The sequence below is a fragment of the Fukomys damarensis genome, unplaced genomic scaffold (assembly GCF_012274545.1).
Source record: "Fukomys damarensis isolate Sample0158 unplaced genomic scaffold, DMR_v1.0_HiC HiC_scaffold_28, whole genome shotgun sequence".
Lineage (NCBI taxonomy): Eukaryota > Metazoa > Chordata > Mammalia > Rodentia > Bathyergidae > Fukomys > Fukomys damarensis.
In genome coordinates, this window is record NW_022900940.1 from 9,225,612 (window position 1) to 9,248,551 (window position 22,940).

The window sequence follows — 22,940 nt, forward strand, 5'->3', positions numbered from 1 at the left end:
AAAAAAAAAAAAAAAAAAAGAAAGAAAGCTAGATGATTTGCAAAAGAAGTGCTGTATTGCCACCTACTGTTCAAATAAATCACACGGCTTGTGGCCAGTTCTTAAAATTACTTCTGCTTAAAGGCAGAGAGATAGAGAGAAGGGAAGGCAGTGTCAAAAGTAGGCTGTCAGTGTGGAGCGGGTGAAGGGAGGACAGGGGCATGGGGAGAAAATAAGGACCAAGATGCATCCTGTAAAGGTACAAGATCCCAATGATGAATGTAGCTGTTCTGTATACCTAAAAAGTACCAATAAACTGAATGAGAAAATAGATTATCAGATTTCTTACAAATATTTTGATTCTGTGGAGTTGGAGTGGGATTCAGGAATCTGCTCTTAAAAGATGCATTCCAGTCAATCCTATGTAGTGTTTCCTACTCGAAATTTAAAATTATTCAAGTAAATCTTAACTATTGTAAAGTATAGTGTATTTCTTAGGCTTGAGAGGCAACACACAGTTTCATTCTGACCCCTGTACCACAGATAGTTTGAGTACGTGATGTTTTTAATGTTCTGCAGTTTAGGCTTAGGTAGACATTGGTATATGCTTGAATAACGTTTTCCTTCCCGTTCCCAGCTGCAGCAGTCTTTAATGAAATTTGCATTATGTGAAGTTTTTGTTTGACACTTCTTTACATCTTTTTGCGTGGGAAATACACATGCTTGAAAGGGTTGTTTCTAGCCTCTTTATATTCTTTATTTTTAATCTGATAGGATAGTTATCGATGGAGCTAAGCTGACCATATCTAATGTGACTTTAGAGGATCAAGGTGTTTACTCCTGTTTGGCTCAGACTGCTCTCGACAGCATTGCTGAGGTCACCCACGTAACTGTCCTCGGTAAGTCCCCCCCCCTTTTTTGTTTTTGCTTCTTAGTTTTAAATTAATTTAATTGGTCCCCTTTTGATATACACAATGATCACATTCATCGTAGGGACTTTGTACCTGTACTTTATGTTCCTAACTCAAGAAAAATATCTGTTCATGTCTTCACTGCTGATTAAATTCTGTCGTTCCATTGTGATAAAATCAACAATTATTTGAGCTCTTGCCTGTATACTGATAGCTACAATTTTTTGTTTAGAAACAGACTCCACTTTCAAATGCTTTCTCCTCTTGTTGCATAAGAGGAGGTAATTAATACTCAATTCTTTTCCCTACATGGGTAAGTTTGCCAGTAGCAGTGGGAGGGAAGTGGTGCTATCAGCAGAAAAAGAAATGAAGCATGCTTGAGTTCCCAGGGCTACCCTTTGTGGGTGTGTGCAGAGAAATGGGATTGAGGAGAGGAAATGAGCTAGGGTGGACTGCAGGAGCAAGTCCAGTGATGGACTTACAGTGATGCTCTCCACCAGACCACAGGCTCAGCTTCCAGGGGTCTAAGAAGGTAAAGAGGAACTTCAGGCTTTCTGCAAGGGAATGCCTTTGTTTTGTTTGTTTGTTTTTACTGTGTGATAATGCTAATTAGAAAACTGCATACTTCACTAAAGCAGTCAATGTAGTTACCCTGAAATCACCAACATGAACAGCTCTTGCACCCTCTGCTGGATGTTTTCCAGTTTCTTATCCAGCTTTTATCCACCCTATGTGACAGCATCAGCAAACCACTTGCCCTCTAGCTTTCATTTGGTGTGGCCCATGGAGAACCCCGGGAGTACAGTTGTAAGTTTATCAGTTCTAGTTCCATATGATTCACAGAGGGTTAGGTTTAACTTCAGAGTTGTTTCTTCTAGAAACTTCAGAACTTTGTGGACATCTAGTAAAGGCGAAAATAAATCATTAAACTCTCCAAGCTCAGAGATTCAAACCCTTTTAAAGAAATATCTTCTTCTTAATGGCTCTAAAATTTAGACACAGTCATGGACCATGAATTAAAAATAAACATATCCTAACCTATTCTATTCCTGATTGGAAATAGTGGTTCTCATCAGTGTGAATCTTCAACTATTGGCAAACTATTCAGCAGGGGCCCTAGATGGTTTTCTCCCTTGAGAGAGAAAAGAGCCCACTGAAAGGGCATGCTTGACAGCACCTTTATTATTTCCTCTGAGCAAAAATAACTATCCTAGAGTGCTTGAGAAAATTAACAGCAAATTTTGGAAGTAGTGACCATTTGAGGTTAGATTCATTTTGCTCTGACTTTTATTTTAGAACTGCTGGAAATGTCCATGTACTCTAATGCTAAAGTATTTGGCATCTCCTACTTATTTTCCACTCTCTATCTCAACACTGAGCAGGGCCAGACCTCCCTCTCTCTGTATAAATTACCTTCCTACTTGTTTTCAAACTCTGGGCCAGAAGGCATGAATGTTGCTATTATATATTGAGAATTAAAATGAAGGTCCAAAGTACTTCTGTGTGTGTGGGGGGTAGAGTCATGTTCCCATGTTATTTTTCTAAAATCACAAGATCTAATTTTTATTGGTTTCCTAAAATTATATCCACAAATGAAGTGATACTGTATTTTTTACTTATTTATTCACAAAATACTTATGTACAGGTACTATGGGCAATGAAATGATAATAAAATATAGTCTCTGATCTTGAAGACTTTTTTTAACCACACAAAGAATAATCCTGTATGTAAATGATTATGAGCTGCAGAAATTTGAAATACATTTGCAGGATCTCAGTCTGCATAATTATTGGCAGAGAACATGTTTACAAGTTCAGACCTCTAGGCCCAGTTCCTTAGGTAAAACAGGGTGTAAGAAACATTATTCTTATAAATTACTCCTAAAAGAGATGTGTGCCCAAAGAGGTAGAGGAAAACGCAGTGTGTCCGAGGGAAGGAATCAGAGAAACTAAGGCAATGATCCACCTTTTCCTTACTTTATCTTTCATTGTTAATTAGATGTTCCAGATCCACCAGGAGACCTCCGCTTGTCCGAGAGACAGAACAGGAGTGTTCGTCTGTCCTGGGAAGCTGGAGATGACCACAATAGCAATATCAGTGGTAGGAAGACTTGGAATAACTATTTTCTTTACCCAACAGTATTCATGTTGACTTTATACCCACGCTTAACTACTTGGTAGATTTTTTTCTTCAAGTTCCCTCTTAAACTTTCAATATTATATATAAATCCTAACATAAGCATACTCATTGTTTTCCAATGTTTTGTCTTTTTTTTTTTTTTTCTGCCAGAGTATATTGTGGAATTTGAGGGAAACAGAGAAGAACCTGGAAGGTGGGAGGAACTGACTAGAATCCAAGGAAAGGAAAGCACAGTTTTGTTACGGTTAGCTCCGTATGTCAGATACCAGTTCCGGGTCACAGCCGTGAACGAGGTGGGGAAGGGTCTCCCTAGCCAGCCTTCGGACTACCATGAAACACCACCAGCAGGTACGCAGCTTCCCCTACCAGGTCTCCAGTAAACGCTTTTATTTTGAACATGTTCCTTTAAATTATCAGTTAGCTTCAGGTGTTAGATTTCTCCAGTACATGCAGTTCTGTCAGCAACAAATAAAATATCCAAAGTACTCTAGGCTCATAAGTATTAAATACTTGTTGGGTAGAAAGCAGGAAATTGGAGGGAGGAGGTGCTATGTAAGGGAATATTACTATGAATACTTTCCAACAGCTAAGCATGATGTTTAAACCAAGTATCATAAAGTAAATTCTGTATTGATATTCAAAATATAGTGAAAATCAGCGATTCATTTTTCTGAAATGAAACTTTTAACTCATTAGCATACCTGGTTAGATTTTTCCATGTATGTAATATTTATTTTTAATTCTATACATTTATTATTTCTCGATCTCCACATCTATCTAACTTGCCTGCTTTTTAAAATCTCCAATATTGTACTGCTAAAATATTTTGTGTCTCTGAACTGATTTTGGGCATCAATGTGGTCACGAAGTGACATTTATTTCCTGAGGCTAAGATATAAATTACTTTTTAGAGTGAGAATAAACGAGTTAAAATAAACTGATCTAGATTCATCTATAATTTTTAATGTACATCAAACAGCGCTAAACTGTCTGCTTACCTCTTACTAATAAAATGGGTCAATCTGCATATATTTCATGGTTGTGTGCTGCTTTCTGTTTGATGTTACTAAACCTCAACTGTGGATGTTAATACATGAAGTTTAATTTTATTCTCCATCACATGGCCATGTGTATTTCTATCAACAGAATTCTAATAGAAAATATTCAGTAACATTAAAATGAAAACACACTTTTAAAATCAAGTTTAGAAATGTAGGTAGCAGGTTTAAAAAAAATCTGACATATATATCTCTACACACACACACACACACACACACACAGAGAGAGAGAGAGAGAGAGAGAGAGAGAGAGAGGGAGAGGGAGAGAGAGAGAGAGAGAAAGAGAAAGAGAGAGAGAAATCTGTGGTAAATAATTTATAATTCTAAAATATTACTTTATTCCTGTAAGTTACATGCATGTTTAAAAGCTGCCTTAGAAATCTTTTAGTAACCAACTTTTAAAATTAATAAGTACAATTAAATTCATTTAAATATCTGGGTTTTGGGGGAGTACTATGATGATTTACCTGTTTGTTACCATGCAATAATACAAATATTTTTAACACATCATTTTTCAGCTCCAGAGAAGAATCCACAAAACATAAGGGTCCAAGCTTCTCAACCCAAGGAAATGATTATTAAATGGGAGGTGTGTATTCCTCACTGTGCTATGTATTAATTTGTGCTCTTTTTTCCTTCCTTTTTATTCTTTGTGCCATGTACAATGACATATTATTTAAAAGCACGAATTAATGGGATTCAGAAATGAAATTAATTTGTGAGTTGTCACAGGTGTATATTTAAAGGTCATTGTAATTAGAATAAGCTATGAAATAGAGTTCAACATTGGTAAATAATTTAAAGAAAATTATACTGGTTAATTTATTTGGAATCTGTTCCCAAACATTTAAAAATCCTGACAGTTTTATTAGCAATATTTTAGATGCTCTCCCATTCAAACATTAAAAGCATTCATAAAATGGTTTACTAGGTATTATGCAAAAGGATAACCTCCAAATAATAATCATTGCCTATTTATCTCTAAGCATTTTGCTCATTCATTTCTAAGTCTGAGAATAACCTTGTTAAGAACATCATTAACGCACTGCTCTCAATATGGAAACTGGAGTCCAAGATGATGAATGTCTTCCTCATCCCCTTAAAATTAGAAATTAATAAGTCAGGTTTTAAACATCAGTGTATTTGGACTTTGTCTTAGTTCCTTTCTCATTGCCTGGCCAAAATACCCTACACCAACAAGTTAAATGAGGAAAGGTTTATTTAGCTGATGGTTTGTACTGGTTTCAGTCCATAGTCAGCTGACTCCAGGCTGGGTGTGACAGAGGGGCATTGCAGAGAGGAAACAGTCCACGGCAGGGTAAGCAGAAAGCAGTAGCAGCAAAGTAAGCCTCCCTTTTCCTATTATCCCTTCCAAGCTACAGCCTTTTTGGATGGTGCCACCCACACCATGGTGGGTGTTCCCATTATCCATACACAGAAGTAGGCTAACCCTATCAGTAAACTAATTTAATATCACACCCTTAATCCATATTTACACACCCTCAATTCACATTCACATACCCTAGATCTAGCCAGCTCTGAAAAGCCCCACCTATGTATACATGAGGCTTTGAGGGAACATTGAGATGCAAGCCACAACAAACTTCAAGTTCTATTTTTCCTCTTATGCACATTCCTCTTAAATATTATTAAATAGACTTTACTCTTTGAATTTGATGAAACAATTTATATCTGTTGAAATAACTTTATTTCAGCGATGATTTCATGTTTTTTTCTGTAACAGTGGAAAATTTCATTTTTCTTTTAAAGTTTAGCCATATTTTATGAGCAACTCTGTTGACATAAATGAAGGTAAATTACCATTCTATCATCTGATTAATAATAGGCCTCCAACATTGAGCTCATTAAATCTTGCATAGACACAGTACATTTTATAATAATCTTGGAATATACTAATTTATTTTCATACTTCATTCAGGTTCTGTTACTTGGAAGAATTTAAAAATATATAAAGTTTGGCTTTTTTTTCCTTTGCATATTATACATTTTTAATAATCATTAGATATATCCCTACAAATTATTTAGTCCATGTTTTTAATTTAAAGATAATGTTGATTAACGTTTTTTAAATCTTTCTTTGAATAGTAGCAATGCATAGTGATTGCCATGTTGTTTTTATAATCATGCATAGTCTGAAATTATATTAATCTTTTATTCTTTTAGAGCATATCTGCCTTACCCTCTTTTACATTCCAGAAGGTAGCAGTGCAACTGCTGAGATGACAACACTACCATGAAAATTTCAGGTCACTTCTTCAGAGAGGCACATGGTGCTTCACTCACATTAGCCCATGATTCCTCATGGGTCCTCTGGGAGCTCGTTGGGGCTCTGTGGTCCCAGGCATGTGCTTGATTCAGAGAAGCTGGGACTTCAGAGTTCACTGCTCTCACCCAGGTGCCATACCCTGAGTCAGCAATGAAGGGAGGGCAGAAATCTTCCACTGTCCTAGTCTCTGGCCTGCTCAGATGTCAATCTTTTTATTCCAAAATTATTGCTAACTAACGCACACTTCTTGTAAGAATAGGACGATGCCAAGAAACTCTTTGTGATTTACCTTTAAAGAGAAAATGCCACGTAATTTAGTAATCAACTAACTTGAGAAGTAAATAGTCATAGCAATGTGGAAATAGCTTGACAGTTACATTTATCCTATGTGCCGTTCTGTGTGTTATGATTTTGAAGTGTCAGAAATCTAATAACTACCAGTACAGGCAGTGTAGTTTAAGGACATTCACTGATTGTTGTTTTACATGGATCATTCCTGTAGAGAGGAATTAGTTGTCGGCTATTTCCCAAGTGGACAAGAGGGCAATGTGAGTAAAATACCAGATACCCTTCAGGTAGTACTTATTCCTGTCCATCTGACAGTGATCAGAGATATATAATTTGCTTAAAAGATTGATCTTTCACAAAAGGGTTAACAACACTGATGAACAGTAGGAAAACATTAGATGCCCCCGTTTTTGTTTCTGCATTAAATAAAACTAAGCTAACACTTTCAATTTTAACTTAATTACAGAACTAGTTGTTTTAGTTTTCATTTTCTTCTATATTTCACTTTCATGCATTAAATAGGGCATGACTCCCTAAATAGGGCATGACTCCCCAAATATTTAAGTACTGACCTACGATAAAGACTCATCTCTCAAAACAGAAAAAAAAAAAAAAGCCCATTGAAGCCTAAACAGAGTTAAAAAACATCCGGATGTTTTTTCATTGTTAGTTCCCATTGTTCTTAAGACTATTCATATGAACTTTGAAACTTCTTTCAATAAAATAACAATCTAATTTTAAAGACAGCTAAAAAACAACCATCGAAAACCAAATAACAAAATGAAACAAAAATCCACCCACTCCACAGTAATTTGGGAAGTAGAAATGATACTAGCCAAGTTTTTAAACTCCTAATTGACATAGGCTTTATTTTTTATTTTGAGAATATGAGAAGAAAATCTATCTGCTATAAAATAGAATTAAATGAAGTTTAATTGAATTATATACAACATGGAGACTGCAGTTATAAGACTCTCTTGTATTTTAGACAGTTGTTATGAGAATAAATTAAAAGTCTTTTCTTCACAACAAAATGATACCTATATGAAGGAGTGAACGCACATATTAACAAGCACAATTTAGCTATTATGAAATGTATGCATATTTTTAAATGCTGTATGCAATAAATACACATATGTATTTACTTTGTATTTGTCAGTTAAGTAAAACTGTTGACTTACTTTTTACGAAATGGATTTAAAGTAGTCCATTTAAATTAGTCTATTCAAGTAGCAATTTGTCTAGTTTCTAGATTGGTAGCTATAACTTTACTTGATTCATAGTTTTCTTTGAAAATATGTTAGAAGTAGAAACTCTACTAATGACATCGTGGACTTCTCAGATCCTTTGAAGGTCATCCATGTACTCCCATCTAGAGATTCCTAGACCTCAACTTAATAAATAACTTATTTTAAAAGACTTCTTCCTTAGGGGTACATTTTGAGAGGAAGAGAAGATTCATGGCCTTCCTGTCTGCTTTACCTTTGATCTTCTGCTCTTCTCTCTTTATTATGAAGCTTATTTGAGAATTGTTGAGGTTCCATTAGGCATTGCCTCAAAGCCAAATAAGATGTGTGTATGCTGTTTCTTCAGGAGCCCAGGTACCAAAGAAGGTCTTACAACATACCCAACATACCTAAAAGAGTTTTCATAACTTTATTTTAAAATTACTGAGTGAATTTTGTTAACTTTACCTATTTTCCTTGGAGCAAAACACATATATTGAGTAATCTTATTTGTATATATTTGCTATCAATTGAGGCTAAAAGAAATTATAATTACAGGTTGCATACAGAGCTAAAAGCTCATAGACTAATTCATTTGGAAAATTCTAAAGCCCCTGGTGAATTCATATTGGTATCATACTAAGAAATATCTCAGAACACCATTTTCCACTAAATCCAAGTAAAAGTGATGACCTTAAAAATTCCAGAGTTTTTGTTTCTTTTTATTTTATTCTCTCGGGTAATTTAAACATTCACTTTGGAATGAATGTAAAATGAATTGCTGATACAGCACAGTGTTTTCAGTTTAATTTCAACCAATGCCTGTAATAAGTATTTTAGTGAATTAGACTGAGTGAAATAGCATTACAAACTGGAAGAACATTTTATATGATGTTACTGAAACACCCACATATACAAACAAAATTACTGTTCATAAAAGTGGGGTTCATATAAGTGTTAATATAAATGAACAATCTACACATAAAATTTTATTTTGAAAACATATTTTAAAAATAGAATAGTCATTTCAATAAAATTTCATTTGTGAAATGAAATGGGCAGTCTAAATTATATCATTTTTAATCAAAGTATTGTTAATTAAAACTAGAGGAGAAATGTCCAATTTCTTATTATAGAAATCCCTCCACCAAACCTGTACATCAAAATGAAGCAGGTGAGGGAGGCATTTTCCCTTAAAGAATAGAATGGTCATGGTAGGAAACTACTTCATTATAAAAAGGGACTATTGCTTCTGGTATGCTCGCATACAAACGTGTATTGTCCAAAGTTAAAAACTGACTTTATCTCTCTCAAGGAGAAAGATGGAAAAGGATGAAATCATGTATAGAAAGTTTTGCCTAAAACACTATAGGTAAATCCTATTTATAACCTAAGAATTCATAGTCATATGTTTTTAATTTCTGCCAATTCTCTGGAAGTGAAAAGAACAAAAGCTAAAAATCTCCTGTGGAATTTATTTGTAAATTCTTTCATATGTGTAGACTCATTCTTAACTACAAAGGCACGATCCAAGACCTAAAGTGATAGAGGGCTAATTATCAAGCTTCAACTTACAGAGTAACAACAGTTTTTACCCTTTCTCTGACCCCAAGGTGGGTATTTAAGATCTCAAAAAAGAAGTAAAAAAAAAAAAAATCCCTTTTTGTCGCCTTTATTGTGACACTTTAAGGCAATTCACTGCTGTGTCTGAGTCAGCATATTTATGATCACATCCTTATGAGTCTTGGCTTCTGTTTTAGCCTTTGAAATCCATGGAACAGAATGGCCCGGGGCTGGAGTACAGAGTCACCTGGAAGCCACAAGGAGCCCCGGTGGAGTGGGAAGAGGAAACAGTTACAAACCACACCTTGCGGGTTATGACGCCCACTGTTTATGCTCCTTATGACGTCCAAGTTCAAGCCATCAATCAACTTGGCTCTGGACCTGAGCCCCAATCAGTGGTTCTCTATTCTGGAGAAGACTGTAAGTGATGCACCTGAAACCCTTAAGCACATTGGGAGATGTTTTCCCGGAGAATAGTGCATTCCTGTCCACAAATATTCTGGGGCACCTACTGCATACCAAGCAAATACCTTGGCTGTAGGACATAAAGAAACAAAACAAAACAAAAAAGACATGTATGCATGCTTCCTCCTGTAGGGTTCACTGCAGGATGGGTAATCAGTACAGAGTGCAAGGCGAATACTTGGAAAGCCTAAATTCACTGAGTTTCCCAGTAAAGTTATTTCTGTTTTGAAAATAAAATAGTACTTGAAATCATCATTGCACTCAGTTAAGCAGTATAATTGTCCTGAGGTTTTCAGTTAGATTTCAAGGACTTCCTCACAGTCAGCTCCTGTCTACCTGGGGCCTCACTTGCATGGTCGGATCCTTTTTAACACCGATGCAGACCAGTTCCAGATTTGAATATGGAAATCTGAAGTATTGGCAATATGATCATACTAGTGAAAACTAATAGCATAATAACTGCTGCAATTACATTTGCTGAAAAAAAGAGAATATACTGCATGTGTATAGCTGCAATTGCAAGTTTTCTCGTTGTTTTTCTATCATATAGAGTGATGTTTTGATGCAAGAATAAGAAATAATTTCTTATTCATCTGCTGTTCAAATTATTTTACTCAAATCTGCAGACACTGAACTCATCACTTGTGAATTATATGTGAGTCTTCAGTGCTCTATGTTTGCTCTGTTCTTCTGTATGCACTTCCTGGTATAATGGGATAATACCCATCTCATAGAGTTGCTCTCAGGTTATGATTTTAATGCTGGACACACACAATATGCTCAGTTAATATCAACTATTGCTATTATTTAGTTAACAGAAATCCCAAGTAATTTCTTCACTACTGTAGTTCACTTGTTTTCAAAAGCAAGATGCCTACACAGAATATTTTATGGACATCGTTTCAAATTTCCATGTACTTTTGCCCACATTATAACTATCTGGAGAACTTCATTTTTTCAATTTGGTATGGGCTGTCTTCTTTTCCTAAGGACCCATTTTGTTTGAGAAACTTCTCTGTAATGAGAAGCTGTTGGTTTCCTTTGTAATTGATTTCACAAAAGTACTTTTGCCAGGCTAAACATTATGAAAATTGCCTTAGGAAAAGGATAATTATAGTCATGCTTGGAGGTTATTGAAAGTTATCAATCTTACATCCTTAACAGATCCTGATTCTGCTCCAATGGTCCATAGTGTGGATGTTATAAACAGTACATTAGTTAAAGTTACCTGGTCGAAAATTCCAAAAGACAGAGTACACGGACACCTGAAAGGATATCAGGTTTTTATCATATTTTTTCTTGTTGCTCTTGAATTTGTCTTTTCTCTGAGAACATGAACTGCTTTCAGAAAAAGTCAAAAGAAAAACTGCCACTATGGTTGCTATGCTAAAGGGCTCATATTTTCATTGCAGATAAATTGGTGGAAAACAAAAAGTCTATTGGATGGAAGAACACATCCCAAAGAAGTAAACATTCTAAGATTTTCAGGACAAAGAAATTATGGGATGGTTCCTTCGTTAGATGCTTTTAGTGAATTTCACTTAACAGTCTTAGCCTATAATTCAAAAGGAGCTGGTCCAGAAAGTGATCCCTATATATTTCAAACACCAGAAGGAGGTGAGAGAATAATAATGAAGAATAATGCCAATAGTGGAAATTATGCAGTGGTTATATGAAACATTTTCTTCCTTATTAATAGTTAATACATCCTTCATAAGAGTTTCTAAAAAAATTTGCAATTTACTGGCACTTTTGTTTTTAGGAATTTACTAATTTATGAGTACTCATTCATAGTTTTGTGTTTTCTAGTACCTGAAAAGCCAACTTTTCTCAAGGTCATCAAAGTTGATAAAGACACTGCCACTTTATCCTGGGAAAGACCTATGAAACTTAATGGAAATTTGACTGGCTATCTATTACAATATCAGATAAGTAAGCACAACATTGAGTTAACGTTACCTACTAGTCTTTAATTTTTGGTTGAATAGTTTGCTTGTATATTAATGTTCTAAGGATGACTTAAGTGCTTAGTTCATAGGCTATTATACTTGTAGCCCAGTTACACTTCAGCCCTTCTGTTTTTATAAATCAACCGTAATGAAAACATGGCCATTGCAATTTAGTTATATATTGCCTATAGTTCTTTGCTCATTAGAGTAGGCAAGTTGAGTCATTGCAAAGGGTCAACATGGTCTTCAGAGTCTAAATATTTATGGTCTAACCCAGACAGAAAGATTCTCTGATACCTGTTCTACAAGTAAAGTTGTGCTCTTGGGTGCCAGAAAATATGTTTAGTATTTACATACAAGAAGCCTTGAGAATTAAGAAACATTTCAAAGAGTAGGGTTAGGAAGTAATGTAACAGATATTCAAAGCATGTATAATGACCAAACTACACTGCCTCTCTGAGTTCAGATCCATGACTATAATCTCAAAGTAAGGGTACTTGTGTGAGTAAAATGCTCTATTATCCCACTAGTTCAGGCAGTTGTTCTCAAGGGGACTGAAGAGCTGTCTTCAGACTACTACTTCAAGCAATGTCTTTCTACACGCTTCTATGCCTTTGCACTTAAAGTATTTAAACAAAAGTAAATCATTTTAAATCATAGCACTTTTTTTCTCTAATTATGCTCAAACCTAAACATCATCTCAAAATAGAAATTAGGTGATTAAGACTAAACGAACTTTAATAATAGCCCCCAAAGGTACACTTTAGAATTTGAGAACATGACTTCCTAAATAGCAAAACACTGGGACTACAGAGAATCAGGCTGCTCTGCATCCAAAAACCATCTGAATCACTGTTCAGATACTCTAATGGGACATCACCTGAAGATCAGGCAGCAAGAGCAGGGTTACACACTAACTCTAGTTTCTAACAGTCTGTGCTGATTTGGCACATTTTTTACTAGATGTAGTCATACGCCAAACTGAAGTACCAATTTGGTGTTTTTGAATGCTTGTTATGTAGCCAGATCAGAACCATATATTCTCCCTGCATCATTTCATTAAAACAAAACAGTTATGAAATATGTACTGTCACTTTTATGGAAGGAGAAATTGAGCATATAGAATATATATTCTTATTTAGGTTCTCAGGAAGTAGTTGTTATGTAAGAATGCAAGGAAAGGTGGTCTTATATATTCCATGAACCATTTTTTTAAACTGTATGAAGAAATGAAGAAATATTTGAAGGCTTTAATATCAATTTGTTTATTAAAGATATATCATTTTTCCTAACAATAAAATGTCTACGTTGTTCCAATTCCAATCTTCAAATTCATCTGAATATGACTTAAATATATTTTAGTTTATCCTCTTTTTTTTTTTGTACCAGGGTTCGAACTCAGGTCCTTACACTTGCAAGGCAGGCCACCGAACCGCTGAGCTAAATCCCTGGCCCACTTAAATATATTTTAAAAACAAGTTCATAGAACATAGAAAAAAGTAAAATATTAATCATTATGATTATTATACTGCTTGTTATGTGGACTTTTAAAGTATATATATATATACTTATGTGTGTGTGTGTGTGTGTGTGTGTGTGTGTGTGTATTTATTACCATTAAATGATTGGTGAATTTTTTAGGTAGTTTAACTTTTTTTTTTTGGTACTGGGGATAGAACTCAGGTCCTTGCGTTTGCAATTCCCGGCCCTATTTTTTGGTGCCGGGAATCAAACTCGGGTCCTTGAAGGCAGGTGGTGGAACCACTGAGCTAAATCCCCAGCCCATCCCTGGATTCTTACATTGATTATAGTAGGTTTTTTTCCCCCATTAAGTTTATTGGTACATTTAAAGCAAACAGTGCAGTTACATTTATCATTGAGATATTGTACCTTTACATGATATGTCTTGGTTCTTATTTTTAAATTAACATTTTGGTGCTTAGCAGCTGCATGATCTTCCATCTATTATTCCGTAACTTGGACTTTTATGGTAGTAATCCTGTAGTATGTTGTGCTTATATACAAATTCTTTAAAACAAACCACTTTACAAGACTCTTGTATTTAGCACATTGCTTACCATAGAGTGGATATTTAAAAATATTTAATTGATTCATCAGTTTTTTGGTTCTATATATATTGAGGGCCCATGGCTCTGACTTGATAATGGTTTGACTTTATGATGCTGGGAAAGCAAGCAAAAAATACTGTTTTCCAAAATTGGATATTTCTCTATATTAGTGACACATGGTGCCATGCTTTCTCTTGATGCTGGGCAGAGGCACCAAGCAGCAGGCCCAGTCAGCCACATGATCACGAGGCTATACCATTGATCCTCTACAGTGCACTGTGCTGCTAAGCTATGATATTCAGAAGGTTATGTGCATTAAATGCTTTCTTGATTTACAATAATTTCAACTAATGATGGGTTTATCGGGATGTAATATCACTGTAATTCAAGGAGCATCTGTACTTATTCGGTGCTGAATATAAAGCTAGAAATCATAGGAGAAGCAAAAACATTCATATTATTGCTTCAGAAGGCAATCAGATGTACTTTAAAGCAGGGATAGAATGAAGATAAAACAATTTGGGAAAGTTCATCACTTTTAATATGAAAATCTTTATCTCCAGTGTGACATAGTAATTCAAAATGTAGTCCCAAGGGCCCAATGACTACGGATTGCCCAAATCTCAACTTGCCATTTAATGGCTCTAGCTCTGGGTAAAGTGTTTATTCTTACTAGACCCTAGAGTTCACATGTATGATATGGCCATAGTGATTGTACGCATGTCAGAGGGTTAAATGAATGGATGCTAAGAAGAATGCAGATAGTTCTTTGTATAACTCAAGCACAAGTAGAGCAAAAGATAAAAGGCAACATAAATTAAATTAAGTACTGTAAAACTTGAGGCATCATTGTTCAATGTTTATTTCTTTAGTAAATGGCACTGATGAGATTGGAGAATTAAATGAAATCAATATTACAACCCCATCCAAGTCCACCTGGCATCTCTCAAACCTCAGTGCAACTACCAAGTACAAGTTCTACCTGAGGGCTTGTACTTCAAAAGGCTGTGGGAAACCTGTCACCGAGGAAACTGCCACATCAGGAGAAGGGAGTAAGTACCCGAGGCTTCTGCATGTTTTAAACACCTGTCCTGAAAGAAACTCGTCATGCTAGTGGCTGTCAAAGAGATAGGATTGTGATTCAAATCCCTCTAATCTTCTGTTTTCCACTGACATAAGTTCAAAATCTACTAGCCTTGTTTGTAAAGTTCATGTTGACTCTGTGGATTCCTGAACAATAGAAATCAAGTCATAGTTCAATATACACAGGGTCAGGAACCAAAATTCTACTTAATTACAGTAGGAAAACAGAGCATAAAGTTATTCAAAAAGTTAGTAGGCAGATACTTTTGTTTGGGAAATGTTTCCATAAAGAAAAGTATTTGTTCATTGTCTTGGTAGACATTTCACAGCACAGATCTCATATATCTCATTTTCTTGGCTTAATTCATATGTACATTGATTCATATGTCAGTTTTATTTTACTATCTGGTGGCAGTTGCCAAATAACATCCTTAGAAGCAGCCTATGAACCTATGGTTTCACTTATGAAGTTAAATTGTCTGTAATTTATTAAAGATGTACATTTAAAAAGATGTGTTTGTAAATCACTGTAAATTAATACATTTGCCCATGAGTTGTTATTCTGATATTTATGGTCAGTTTGTTCCTCCATCTCATTGTTCCTGCCATATCTACATAACGAAGAATTTATGTCCTACCCAGGCTCTTTTAACACTTACACTCCCTTCTGGAGGAATAGTTAGCATCCCAGAAAACCTTGAAGTTATTTTCAAGGATAAATCAGACACCAAGTGAAAGGAGGGAACTGATTTATCTAGCCATGAAAGTTAGGTTTCAAGAAGGTGATTGAAAACTTTCTAGTAACTGAAGCATATTATTTCTCAAGGATTTAAACTGACGGACATCAAGTACTCAATTTAGAGAAGTCAGAAGAGTAGTCATCTAAGTATACAACTTCCTTGTTTTTTATAAACAAATTTAAGGCCCACAGTTGTGTTTATTTTGATAGACCATAATATTCCTGAAATATGCTGGTCCCATTCTTGATAATTGCAGAATAAAAGAACAAGATATTCACAAAATTACCTTACCGGTGTTGTATGCTCCAGTTAATATGTTGGAAAATTGGTGCCTGAATGCATTAAATCTAGCCAGATTGTATTTTGGAGGATTGAATTGTTGTGTAATATATACAAATGATACTCTCTTTTATGCAAACTGAAGATGTAACTAATAAATTTAGGAGCCTTAAAATGGATATCTTCGTTGTCTTGCCAGTAATTTAAAATGTTCCTTACTAGTGTGTTTGTGCTCTTTTTCAGGAATCTGCATTTTCAGTAATCCAGCTACTGCCCCCTTCCCCAGTTGACACTGATTTCTCTTCTATAGACATAACTTGCCATATTTACAGGGAAATATTTATAATATCTTTTCCCACTGGATTTCAATATGGTTTTGAAAAAGTGTATTTCCACTGAGGAGATACATGTTGATATCACTAAGCACTCTAGAAATGATGACTTTTATGCAATTTAGAATCTATTATTGCTGTATATCTTTCTTCTTGTTCTGCCTAGATAGCACATTTTAAGATTATTTGGCATTTATTCACAGTGGAGAATTTAACACACATGTATTTTTTTATGATTGTTTTTTGGTTGATACTTCCAATTTCAGGTGATTCTCATTCATTAGTCCAATAGTAGCAATAGTTCAATAGTCCAAGACATAGCAAAGGGTAGAGTTAATTAGAAATATTATGTTGTGTCATTGGTAATCTCAATAAATCCCTTTGATCCTTTTTTTTCAAAAGCATGCACTGCTTAACATTATACTAATATTTCTGTTTTTCAAAGTCAAAGTTAATTGCATTCCATTTCAATGGTGATCAGTTTTAAAGGCTTTGCATAACTATATAACTGAACTCATTTCTTCCTTGGTGTCATTTTAACGAAACTCTTTTGTTATCAGTAACTAAACAGTTTTATAATTCCTTATATTCTCAGTAAGGGACTTATTTTATTTCATGTATGAATTGTTAATTTTTTTCTGTTTTCATCTACTATATTGTTTATTCCTAGTAAACCTACGAATCAAAATTTTAAAAAATTTGTATATTTGTTGAAAGATCAAAAATTGGTATGTATTTAGTACTCATTTTCATCTGTCATATGAAATTCTACAGTGATATTGATATTTTGGTAGCCTCTTTGGAAAAGTATCAGTTTCTTTCATCACTTTCAAAATGTCAGTGAACTCATTCCATTTATATTTATTCCATTTCTATATAGCTATAAACCTGCACTTCATATATTTTAAGTTTCCACAAATTTAAATTACTTGTTATTTGACCATATTATGATATCATTCCATAGAATTTATGGAAAAAAACAAGGTAAAATTGTATACATATATATATGTAATGTATATTACATATATATGTTATATATATGTATATATTACATATATGTGTATAATTATATATATGCACAAATAATATAATAGTTCTTTAATATATACTTTTAATATATACATTTGATTTAAATTATACTGTTATACGTTATAAGCCAAAAGGGCTCTATCCAGTTTTTTACTAGTTATGTGGAAGTCCAAATTGCAAAGAGTTATACTGTTTAATAATTTTTCAAATCTGTGTCTGGTTTTAAGCCATTCACATGACCAGGCAGATTTATAGTAACACTTCATCCCCATCTTCAGTGGCCATGAATTGAAGTCATTTCATTTACTTGATTTCAATATATTAAAAGAGGAAGTCTTGAAATGATAATTTTCTTGATCTCCTGATAACTCGGGAGCTATGAAAGATGCAGAAGTGGCTTTTTTCATCTCAAATAACAGTATTTTATTTAAACTTTCATGACCTGCCTTCAATAATTACAATTCATATGATTTAACTGTGTACCTTTCGTAGGTAAAGGTATCAGGAAGATATCAGAAGGAGTAAATCTTACTCAAAAGATTCACCCAGTAGAGGTATTTGAGCCGGGAGCGGAACACATAGTTCGCCTAATGACTAAGAATTGGGGTGATAATGATAGCATTTTTCAAGATGTAATTGAGACAAGAGGGAGAGGTGAGAAATAAGATTATTTTTGGAGTAGTCTTAGATAATACATCTCTGTCCTGTGGATTGATTTTATATGCAATCTATATTAAAGATAAAAAATATAGCATATTAGCTATAAAAGTCCAAATCCCAACTTTTGGGGAAAGAGTTTTAAAATTATCAAAATGAAAAATGTTTCATACTTCTACAGCTTATCTCATAGTGATTTTATCAGCACAGTTGCCTAAAAATATGTCCTGCTAATTAACACGTGTTAATAACAAAAACTAAAACAAAACAAGGAAACCACCGTACAATCAAAGCACACAGACTCCCTGCATGGTGAGCCATGCAAGACCTCAGCAGCTTGTGCTTTTGCTTGCTCTCTGCTGCTTCTGCACCTGGTGCCACCTGCCTTCCTATCCCTTTGGTTCTCATACTCAGGACCCAGTGCAGCTTAACAAAGAGAAATGATTTCCTAGTGTTCCCCTAATGAAATACCCTTCAGATTACTTTTCCTCTAGGATCATTGAGAGGACAAATAAAATTGATGCTATTTTGTTTGCTTAAAAATAATGTCTGATTTTCCCAAAATACTTTAATATCAAACACTTTCTAGTATTCAATGTTGTGACTTCTCTTTATACAACAGAATATGCTGGTTTATATGATGACATCTCCACTCAAGGCTGGTTTATTGGATTGATGTGTGCAGTTGCACTTCTCACACTAATATTGTTAACTGTTTGCTTTGTGAAGAGGAACAAAGGCGGAAAGTATTCAGGTAAAACAGTTTATTACCGTGATTTGTCAATTTATCAAATATTTCCCAGGAGGGTTCTTCAAAGAATTTTTAAATTTCACACTGAGGTTAAATTTATATTATCAAGTTGCATATATAATATCCTGGATGAAAAATATTATTACTAAATTAATTCACCAAAAGGAATATGCATGATCTATAACAGTGATGGTGAAACTTTTGAGACCTAGTCCGAAACCACACCCTGAAACCCACTTATCATGAAACACCAACACTGAAATTAAATCTGAATACTGAATCTGAAAACGTGTATCAGAAATAGCAAAAAAATGTGGAGTAATGCTGTGCTTTTTGATTATATATATTTTAACAACACTGCTAAACTATGAAAAGTCCATGTATAACTTTCCCTATGCTTTTTGTAGTGAAAGAAAAAGAAGATTTGCACCCAGATCCAGAAGTTCAGTCAGTTAAAGATGAAACTTTTGGTGAATACAGGTAAATACAACTTTCCATTTAAAAATGTATCAAAATGGATGTATGTCAGGTTTGTTACATGGATAAAAAGCATTTATTCTTAAAATATAGTGAGGAAACTATATTAAAATGCTTCATTAAGAACACTGCATAAATTGGATTTACTTTAGTGGTAGGAATCAAATTTCTGTGTACAGGATAGAAATGTGATCCACAGTTTGAAGAGGAAGTGTGAGTCATGATTCTTTTTTTTTTTAATTGAGTTTATTGGTACATTTTAGGTATGCAGTACAGTTACATTCATCATTGGAATCTTGTACCTTTACATGACAGGTCTTGGTTCTCATTTTTCCCCCTTGTCCCTACCCTCCCTTCACCCCCTCCTCCCTTCCCTATTTACAAACACTTTATTTCCATTTTTTCATTTTCTCATATTTTTTTCTTTTCCCTATTACCTTTCCCCTACCCTTCCCACTTTCCTACACCTTTAGCCCTTTTCCTATTTCACATTGTCAATTTTCTCATTAGTATCTTCTGTACTATTATAGTTTTTCACACCAGAGAAACTATTCAGTATTTACACATGTGTGACTTATTTATTTCACTTAGGAGTATATGATTCTTAAAGTTCTGTGTATAACAAAAGCAGTTCATTTTTATTTATACTATTTAGAGTAGCCAAAATGTCTTGAAACCCTTATGAATTTGTGTTCCCGTTAGTTTACCTTCCAGACATATACAGTAAGCTTCTTGTGAGCACCTACCAAGGTAAAAAGATTGCAAACTAGTAACTATATGAATCTAGTCCACAGAGGAAAAAAATATACATGCAAATAACTATAATTAATGAATTAGAACAAGAAAGCATAAAAGGGAACAACTACTTCTGTCTGGTAGGAATTCTGTTAATAGACTCATCCAAAACCAAATAAACCAGACTTTAAACTACAGGGTATCAAAGGATAAAAGGATGCCTAAGACAGGAGAACTAGCAAGAGGTCAAGTATGCGGTAGGTAGCTCTTGAGGAAATGTTAAAATATTTCATTCTCAGGTCATATTGCTCTTCATTCTTTTATTCCACCAGCCTCTCCACTTAGCTCTTTTTGTTTTGTATGTCATCATATTCTAATCAAGGTTTTGTATTTGTGGCCAAGAGATTTATTGCAAGTTCCAAGTTCATATCAAGTTTATAATACATGATATGAGAATCCATACCAAATAAGAAATCTGACTGGCTCTCATTGGCTCATTGCCATGTCCATCACTGTAATCAGGGATACCGAGTATTCTGATTAGCTATCCTGAAATAACTGGTACATATTTGAGTCTCTTCTTAATCAGTGTATCATTTCTTCTACTTAGTACTCTGTTTTGATGTTTTTGTACTTCCTAAAGAATGACTTTAAATTCGTTCTACAATAAGAGAAGGAGAGAGAGACAGAGAAAGTTTTGTAGTTTGGAACTTTCTAAGTTTTGCTCATTGCTGCTGTATTACTTATCAGTTGCTTCATAACAATTATTCCCAACATCTTACAGTAAAACAGTAAACACTTCTCTCAGAGTTCATGAGTCAGAAGTCTGGACATGGTGTAGTGGTGTGCAAGGCTGAGAGTCTCTCAGAGTGTGGTGACCGTCTGTGAAGCAGGACTCCGGTCTCATCCAAGGGCTCAGCTGGAGCAGGATGTACTTTCTGGCCCATTCCTGTGGATTCAGGGCCACACAGACTGTGGAAGTGAAGAAATCAGTCTTCACAGGCCAGGATCATTCTTAATTCCATAGTGGATAAACCTCTTTCCATAGGACAGTCCTATATCTCCGTAGGACAACTGGCTTTCTTCAAAGTGAGAAAGAGAGAGCACCCTAGTTAGAAGCCATTGTCCCTTTAGGTAGAAGCCTCATCTTGAAAGTGATATCTGTCACTTTTCTTGTGTCTTAAAGGAGCAAGTCAGCACATGATAAAGGAAGGTGGGACTATACAAGGGCACAATTACATAAGGCAAGAATCATTTGGGACCTATGATAGCTGTCCAAAATATTTGAAAGACAATTATTAGTTTAGGTTTATAGGAAAGAAATACCAGAATAAAACAAAATCAGTGCTTTGTCCAAAAAATTCATTTCCCCATACGCTGCTTCTTCTTTAACAAGATAGGTAGCATTATCTCTTACATTATTTCATAGGACATTTCTTCATAGTAGTTAATATTTTTTTCCGATTTTGTGTTCCAAAGCTAAACATTCACCAGCAAAAATTATATCCAGGTTATCTCAGAAGATAGTTTTGACAGGTGGTGTGACCTTAAATAACACAAATTTGCTTCCCTGCAGCTTATACTATTTTCTTCCCTACTTATTGAATGTCTCCTAAGTCAATGCCACATGTTTGTTTTGTTTTGATCTGTTTCGGGTTGGGAGTGCAACATCCTAATTCTGGAGCCAGCCATTCTATCAGTAGGAACATCTTGGACTATGCTGATGTCAAAAACAATCCCCAAAGTTCTCAAGTTGTGTGTACAACACGCGTTGCTGTGGTCAACTATTCACTTTGCAGTACCTGGTGCTGTGTGCAGACTGGGGTCATCACTGCTTTGGAAACCAACCATGGAAAATGGAGCACTGTCTAAATTTCTCACTTGGAAGTGGCACCTGTCCCCTTTTGCTCACTTCTTTAGGTGAAGCAAGCCACTTAGTCACGTATAACTTAGAACGGCTCTCAGGAATGTGAGGCTGGACCTTGTGGATGAACAGAACTGACGACTGCCACAAATATAAAACACTATATATTTTAATTTTTTCCAAATTGTTCCTTTTACAGATTTTATGAGAATCATTTTATTGATATATGGATTTATAATACTATTTGGTAATGTTTAAGTCTTGATCATAAGTTCACAAGATTGAATTATTTTATAGATGCATTATGAACTCACACTTGCTTTTCTCGAAGGATAAAATCCATACCAGAAATACAGTACACTTACAGCCTGTACAAATCTGAGTATGAAAACTCTGTTAAAGAAAGTTCTTTGCAAGTGATAAGAGTTTGATTAGCCTAAACAAAAGCAAAACTTGGAGTGGAGAAAATCTATCAAAAATAAAATCAAAATTAAGACTTAGGACCTAGGAGCTCCTAAAATTCATGAAGTAATGGAAATAACATTTATTCTCTGTTTTGGTCTACTTGTGCTGCTATGACAAGACACCATGTGATGCTTAGTCTATAAGTAGCAAAATAAATTATTTCTTACAGTACTGAAGGCTGGAAAGTCTAAGGTCAAGGTAATGGCAGATTCAGTGTCTGGTGAGAGTCAGTTTTCTTGTTCACAGATTGCATTTTTGTCTTTGTGTCTCCACATGGTGGTAGGGGCAGGTAGTGAGCTCGCTGGGGCCTCCTTTATTAGGGCACTAACCCCTTCGTGAGATTTTCAGTCTTGTGACTAATTACCTCCCAAAGGCCCTGCCTCTTATTGCGGTGACATCAGTTCTTAGGAATTAATTCAGTGTATGGATTCAGGAACACACCAAAATTTACACAGGTAAATCACACACACAGGGATTCACACAGTATGAGAGTTAATTGCCCCACACCCCCCCATCTCCAGATTTTAAAGAGAAGCAGAAATAGTGTGAATAGTAGAAAATCATTTATCTCTTACTCAAAATGATGCAAATTT

At 34.9% G+C, this 22,940-nt stretch overlaps 1 protein-coding gene across 2 annotated transcripts in view; it reads left to right on the forward strand.

The window, feature by feature from the left end:
- Positions 1–22,940, forward strand: part of Chl1 (cell adhesion molecule L1 like) — a 188,972-nt gene that overhangs the window by 163,291 nt on the left and 2,741 nt on the right. For both annotated transcript variants that reach the window (XM_010629959.3, XM_010629960.2), the window contains 9 exons: positions 4,607–4,677; positions 9,650–9,872; positions 11,082–11,197; positions 11,330–11,534; positions 11,727–11,849; positions 14,808–14,987; positions 17,891–18,052; positions 18,678–18,809; positions 19,214–19,286. In XM_010629959.3, the coding sequence (XP_010628261.1) occupies positions 4,607–4,677; positions 9,650–9,872; positions 11,082–11,197; positions 11,330–11,534; positions 11,727–11,849; positions 14,808–14,987; positions 17,891–18,052; positions 18,678–18,809; positions 19,214–19,286 (1,285 nt within the window). The remainder of the gene's footprint in view (positions 1–4,606; positions 4,678–9,649; positions 9,873–11,081; positions 11,198–11,329; positions 11,535–11,726; positions 11,850–14,807; positions 14,988–17,890; positions 18,053–18,677; positions 18,810–19,213; positions 19,287–22,940) is intronic.